At 47.9% G+C, this 7528-nt stretch overlaps 1 protein-coding gene across 1 annotated transcript; it reads right to left on the reverse strand.

The window, feature by feature from the left end:
* Nucleotides 1–2865: 2865 nt before the first annotated feature.
* Nucleotides 2866–7528, reverse strand: tcf19l (transcription factor 19 (SC1), like). The gene is made up of 6 exons (XM_058047118.2): nucleotides 7308–7528; nucleotides 5656–6213; nucleotides 5364–5533; nucleotides 4919–5294; nucleotides 4337–4832; nucleotides 2866–4263 (listed from the first exon to the last, which is right to left on the reverse strand). The coding sequence occupies exons 2-6, from the start codon at nucleotides 5927–5929 to the stop codon at nucleotides 3933–3935; spliced, it is 1647 nt and encodes a 548-aa protein (XP_057903101.2). The 5' UTR covers nucleotides 5930–6213; nucleotides 7308–7528; the 3' UTR covers nucleotides 2866–3932.

Raw genomic sequence — 7528 nt, forward strand, 5'->3', positions numbered from 1 at the left:
AAATAGCCAAAAACTTACCACTTCCACACGGATAGGGAGGATAACTATTAACAGTTATTTAACCTTTAACATGAACATTAATCAAACGTAATCATTATTTCTGGGTACATGATACCATACAGCAGGGGTGCTCACACTTTTTCAGCATGCGAGCTACTTTTAAAATGACCGAGTCAAAATGATCTACCCACTACAAAAATGCAAAACATCTATTTATTTTCAAATGTATTGAGGATTATTTGTACGTACAATGTATGTTGATGTACCTTACATAACCAAATGAGCCAATATTGCAAAACACACATAATTAACTATTAACATTTTTTGTAATTACCTGAGTTTACTTTGATGACTTGCACTGAATTGAATCAGCCAGGGATGCATAGTCCGGACAGTAGCTGCTGATAGCCAGGTTAGCCAGGCAAACGCACTTCGAAAAAGACATTGTGAAAAAAAAAGTCCACCTCCCATTCCGTATGGAAGTGATATGTTTTTGCCTTTTTACTTGGTCCAGCTCCTTCACTCATTTTAGTGACCATAAACTTTAGCGAGGGCTTAAAATCTGACGCAATTCGCCGACTAGCTTAGCACTTTGCATCGTTGTTTACGCATGAGCGGTGACCTAAAGGTCAAAATTCCGTTGTCGTCTGATTGGTTGTCCTGTATGTCAATCAAGTAACGGGGATGGATGATAGGCTGACATCGTAAGTTCTGCTGCACTTAGAGACGTTGTTGGATTTGATTGGTCACCCGAAGGGCAACATTTAGTTGTCATCTGAATGGCTGCCCCGTATATCAATCAAGTGACGGCATTGATGCTAGGATGATATTTTTTTAATGTCACGCCGCGATCGACCAGTACCACCTCCGCGATCGACCGGTAGATCGCGATCGACTTAATGAGCACCCCTGCCATACAGCATCCATATCAAACTTGCGCGGGCCGCACTAACATTAAACTTTCATATCATACGTGTCTGTGTGTGGCACCATTCCCATGTGCCCCCCAGCGAATACTTAAAAAATCAATTAACTTCTATAAGAAGGGAGATCGGGGGAGTTTGGGGTGGAGGGTGGGGGCCAGCATGTGGAATTGTGTACAGGCTGAGGGAGTAAACACCAAATTATATGAAATGAAAGGCGATGTGTAAACTCTCGGGGTGATTTTTTTCACCCTCTTTTGTACTTACTTAGGTATTTGGATTTCAGTCATGTGACCCTCGCGTCACTTTGGGAGGCGGGGCATAACATACGACCACATATACACTATTTGTGTAGTATTTTGGAGATTAACGTAAATCAATACGTTATTGTATTTATACTATTTATTGTATTTACGTTATTGTAAGTATATACATTCTGAATATATATTCTATATTGTCGCGATAACCGGAAGTGTGTCTGTAGCCCATATTTTGGGGCTGCTGGAAGCTAACCAGCTAGCAAGCCTCACTTTGAAGCTGGACATTTTTCCAGGTGGCTACGTAGGACATTTTCTAGTGATTCCAATGTTTTAATTTCGATTTTTAGTATGAATCGTGCTTCTTGTTACTCACTAAACCGGAGCATGTACTCGGATCCGCTCCCGGAGAGGCACACCTGCTTAAACCGGATGTGACGTCCAGTGATGCCCAAACCTGATATACTCTGAAGTGCCCCCTAGTGGAGAACTGGCGCTATAATACCACTTTGCTGAATTCTGGTGAACAGCAACTATTTTACCCACGCAATAAACTATAAACGTACACCTCGTTATCTTTTAAACTATATTATTTTATCATGTGTATGTGTATGTATATATAGCATGTTTTAATGTTCAATTTTGGTCATGGACATCACATGTTTTAAATTACACCATATCTGAAAAGGAATAGGAAGAGCAAATACTAATAAAAGGAATGGATAGATGTGTAAGAGAAATAAGCTCATGTTCTTCCTACACCTTTTCGGACATGTTGACTTTGTTACACGTGTCCAAATGAAGTGAACGCTAACCAAACAATGACAAAAAGTCAAGTTGCAGTAACGCGGTGTCATGAAGTGATGGTCCTAATAAACCTGGGGACTGAGCAGTGCAGCGTTTCAGAGGGCATCAGGAGTTTGCACTTTCCCTGGAGGAGGTCCACTCGGTGTTCGGAGAGCATACACAAGTGTGCCCGTGTTTGTCGGGAGGAAAAAAAGTGAAGCTTTGCTTTTATGTGGGTGCTGATGCAATGCTTAGCTCATCTGTCGCTCACTTTCAAAGCGGTCGCCGGCTTTAGCTTAGCGACACTTTGGTCGTCATTAAAAGTTGCCAAACAACACAAGCACAATGGCTCCTATGCGTGTCTCTTTGTTGTTTCAAGTGCAAATGAGAACACGGCAGGCAGATCCATTAATGTCGTTGTTTGTGTGCAAAAATCGCTCTTCCCTAAAAAAAAAAAAAAAATATGGCTGCAAATTGTACTCAATTAGCATTTGAATTGTTTGTCAAACCGACAACCCAACCCCGTCCTTATGTTTTTATTGTAATATATATTTGACTTCTTTGCCCGCCTTCTTCTTCTGCCAGACATGTTACACCCAAGATGAAAGGCCGATTCATTCCCAGCTTTCTGGGACCCGTGTCATAGCTTGGGGGTTGGGGTCTCCCTTTGCTTTTGGCGCCATTTCTATGGCCAAATGATTAATGATATTATTAAAGTCTGAGACTATGTGTGTGTGTGTGTGTGTGTGAGAGAGAGAGAGAGAGCGAAGGAGAGCAAGACATGCAAAAGGTCAACCTGGGGACGGCGGAGAATAAACCCAAATCTCATTTCCTGACAGAGAACCAAGATGGAGGAGGATGCACAACCCCAACAGAAGGGGGAAGAAGATGAACTTGGAAGGCACTTAAGCCACTTTATTAGGTACACCTGCACAAGACAAACACAGGAACGGTCGTGACGAGAGGACATGTTGGGAAGCACAGCGATTTGATCCTTGGGAAAAGACTTGCTTCAAAATGGCAGAATGATCCTTCAACTGGCCCACTGATACAGCAGACGAGTGAGACATCATTGGGCTGAATGAAGACATGCTACCCACACATACACATACACAGGACGGCGCTGTGATCAATTCCAGCACATTTGCAAACCAACACTGCCCCCTGCTGGACCACAAGCATTATAACGACATTGAAAGTTCAATTCGATTCGGTGCGATCATTGTAGATCTAATCGGCTTTTATTATTTTAATTAACAATTTTCCAAAAGTGATTTTATGTTTACTTCATACAGAGGAAAGAGTTTAACTGGTGAGAATCCTACCTGATCGAACGCACAAGCGAGTAACGCTCTGTCGTGCAATACCACTTTTGTCCGTAGGGAGCGATAGTGAGCGACAGCGAGTGTGAGTCTCTTTTGGGGAACACTGGAACATTAAACAATAAAGCTTCTAATCGATGAAAAAAAAAAACTTTCCCGGACGAACAAATTAATGTTTAAAAAAATGCAGTGAAACTGCATAATATTTCAACGCACAAGTTCATACATTCTGTTATATTTCGTTTTATTGCTTGCGACGTAAAACTGCAACTCAACCAACGACCTCGTGGGGGCGGCAAAGACACTTCATTAGGTGCACTAGCTTACCTTTCTTAAGCTGAAGGAGGAACTGATAGTTTTTGATAGACTAAATGGTGTTCCTAATGAAGTGACCAGTGAAGAGTCGCAGTGAGATATGATTATCCCAGGCTTGGCATCTTCCCCCTACACCCAAAAAAGGCCTTCAAAGCCTTGAAGTGAGAATACGCCCACTGATGTCTCATGAAGTTTTGGCACCCATAAGGTGGAAGGGAAGGTGTTCAGGCCTGCGGTGGGTGTGTTCCATTCCGCCGAGAGCGAGGAAACATCAGGAAGTGATCTGTTTTTGCAGATGAAAGCTTACGTGAGAGGGAAGGAAAGCGTCCTCAGCAGCAGCCGCAGTGGAAGTCGGCGCTGGGGTCCCTCAGGAGCTTCTTGCGGTCCACGTGGAGACAGTCGATGTGGTACCAGGCGTCACACACGTCGCACTGGATCCACTGCACCGTGTCCTGCTGGGGCAGCAGGCAGCGGGGCGCAGCACACGGCTCCATCGCCCCGGACGCCCCCGCTTCATCTTCGTCCTCTGAGGACGACGACGACGACGAGGAGCCCGAGGAGGACGAGGCCGAGGAGGTGGAGGAAGAGGACGAGGAAGAGGGCGAAGGCAGGGATGGCCGTGGAGGAAGAGGGTGCTTCCGGGGTCGGCCTCGCCGCTTGCTGCACAGAAAAGAAGCGGCAGGCGTGAGGTGGGGGATGCATGCTTGGGGGCCACCCAGAAGCGGCTTCTTACCTGGGCTGCTGGTGAAACCTGTTGAACGCCACCCTGCCCCTTGTGGCCGTGTGGATCCGCACCGATGGCGAGGCCAGGCTGTAGTTCTCCCCTCCCACCACCAAGGGGGAGAAAACCGGCGAGCTGTGAGCTCTCCTGCGGCCCCTGGCGGCCGGCCGAGTGGGCCTTTGTTGACGGAAGGTAACCGAGTTGCCCTTCACTGCTCCGTGAAGGTGCCGCGGCGCCGCGTGTTCTTGCCGGTGCACGGCAGCGGTCTTGGGGAGGATGTGCGAGTCCAGCCGGGTGTTGCTCATGGCGCCATGGAAGCTGCCGATGGTTCTGATCCCCACGGGGAAGGGCTTGGACTCCTGCGGACGCCGCACATCACAGAGGCCTTTGGGCTGAAGAGGATGAAGTGGCGGCGGCGGTGAGCCGAGATCATCCGACTCGGACTTGTAGAGACGCCGCTTCTTCCTGCCGCGCGCTCGCTGCACTTCCTCCTCCAGCCCCATCAGCTCTGAAGATGACAAACAAGCTCACATGACGGACTAACAAGCTTCTCTTCTTCTGCTTTGGAGGCCATCAGAGGTGGACAAGTCTTACCTGTCCTGCTCCTGGGCTCGTCCGAGCTGTCGTCCTCCAGCAGGACCGTGTGAGCAGACTTCCTGCGGCTCCGGGAGGCCGGCGGGAGGGCCTTGGAGGCGAGCAATGGCGGGGTGGAGGGTGGCAGCACAGGGGAGAGGCCGGCACTGAGATACGGCGGCGAGGAGGAGGAGCCCGGGTCAGAGGCTGTCCCCTCGTGGCTGTGGCTCCTCTTGAAGGTCCACGCTCTGCCTTTCATCTTGCTGAGGCTGCCGATGGAGTTGAGGATGACAGTGGCCCGGTTGATGGACAGCTTGGACAGATCCACGACCTGCGCCGCCTTGCTCTCTGGATTGGTTCTGATTCGGTTCTGTAGGTCGGAGGAAAAGGCTCCTGCCTGAAAAAAAAAAAAGGCTGTGAAGAGCTGACATGACATCAGAACGGCGCCGTCCGTCACAGAACTCACCTTTGGGATGGTGATGGCGTCAAAGTCCAGCGGACGAACTTTGACCTTCTGGAAGAGGAAGTAGAACTCAGGGCTCCCGGGAGACGAGTGCCCCCCAAATGTAAGCGCGTCACCATCTGAGAGCTCCCATTGGATGCCAGGCTGGAGGCGGACTTCGTTGACCCAGGTGCCTGTCAACAGCAGCGCAGAGGGGCGGAGCCAGAGTGAATGACATGTCAGTGTGTAGCTCACCACCCGACAGGAAATGAAAAAAAGTTAGGAAGGAAGCGAGAGACGAAGCGGCACGTCTCACCGTGACTGCTCCGGTCCTTGATATGGACACTCCACCCATCCTCCTGAGACACGGACTCCTCGCCACCGCCCGCCTCCCGCTCAGCGTGCAGCTCAGCGTGGATGCGCGACACCATGGGCGAGTCCAGCGTGACATCACAGAGCTCAGCTGCTCGGCCCAGCCGGAACACCGAGCTGGCGAGTGCCGGCCTGAAGGTGTAGAGGTCCCGCGCCGAGTCCTCCGCCGAGGAGCCGATGCGCAGCAGCTGGAAGCAAGGCTGCACCCCCGAGAGCATGACTGACGCCTCAGAACTTGACCTTGGAGCCCCACCCGCCCTCCGTGCGCTACAGCAGGCCGCGATGCATTCAGGGAGTCGCTCTGATTATTTGGAAGGCATCGGCCGTGAAGCTAGGCGGGTACGCTGGGGGTCAGCGTGGGCCAACAGGTGTTAGCATTAGCATTTGAGAGCTTGAGGACATGAATAAATGATGGCTTGGGTTGGGGGGGGACTTATGAATAAAGATGCCTTGCTTCAAAAATTCTCAATATTTCATCATGTGGGTTCCCTCTGTATCTCATCTGAAAGAAAATTAAAAATCCAGTAAACAAACACAATAACACGTCTTAATCGTATTTCTATTATTTTCTATGGGGAATATTGTTTAGGATATTTTTGTAGGTTTGTGCTTGTCACCGGCATGAAAAAAAATATTGCTTGATTTGCTAATCTCACGCTCATTGTTATTGGATTTATGGATATGAAAATTCCCTGATATCAGCCCGATAATTACAGCAGTCTAACTGAAGTTTTTTTCACCAAACGTTGCGATTTCGTACTTTGTTGGGCAGTCTTTGAATGCACTCTGGTGAAATTGAGAAATCTGACATCAAAACTTACTGCAAATTGAATTGAACACTTTTATAGCAAATGTTGATGCAAAAACAGAGGACAAAGTCAAGATAGCTCGAGGGTTTGGAGGAGGGGTCAAATGTCACAAATTGTATGAGCATTTGTATGAGCGTATCAACTCACTGCTAGCCTTGAAATGTAACTTTTTAACAACCTATGAACTATGATGGAATTTATTGTGACCTTGTTTAAAATTTTAAATGCAACTGTTTGGCGTTTCAGTGATTTTTGTCCAAATTGCGTTTTCTCTCACTGTTGCTGATGACAGCTGAAGCTGTCCTCCAATTAGCATCCTCGATACTGTTTTATCGATCCATTCGTGGATCTCACAACAACTTGACAATGTTACCGTTCAGCTCCTTGTTAGGAGAGCAAGATAAATGTTAAGCAGCTGAAACGTCATTATTATTATCATCATCATATTGCTATAACAGCAGGTGGTGTGCTTAAAGGGTGAAAATGCGGTGGTAAAAAATGTTAATATCATAGCTGTCATATTTTTGAGTGGAGGCCAAGCACCAACAAGCTGCCATCACGGACACTAAATCTTCCGGAAACACAACAAGTAGGTCACACTTGTTGAAATTGCGCTAAATCACCTCGTTCATTTGGATTGTTTTGACTTTTCCGAGTGTTCTGACCGGATGGACTGAAAGAATGTAAGCCATTGCCGAGCTAACTCCATGATCCAGCACGGCAACAACAAGCTAGCAGACGTCGCTTCCTCGCGGGACACAAAAGAGTAAAAAAAAATGACACTTACAGCGACAAGTCAGCTTTGAGCGGTTTCTCTCCTCCGAGGCGACCGTCAGCCGAGCTTCGGAGAAATGTATCTTTTTTTAAATTTTATTTTATTGCTTTATTCGAATGCCCTCGTCGGGGTTCAGACGCGGTTGCTCGTTTTCTTTCCTCCCTTGCTCGCTTTCTTTCCTCCGGGGAGGAAGTGCTTTGAAATTTGGCGCGTCCGGACAGCAGCTTCCTTGC

The sequence above is a fragment of the Doryrhamphus excisus genome, linkage group LG7 (assembly GCF_037039965.1).
Source record: "Doryrhamphus excisus strain RoL-2023G ecotype Guam linkage group LG7, RoL_Dexc_Guam_v1.1, whole genome shotgun sequence".
Classification (NCBI taxonomy): domain Eukaryota; kingdom Metazoa; phylum Chordata; class Actinopteri; order Syngnathiformes; family Syngnathidae; genus Doryrhamphus; species Doryrhamphus excisus.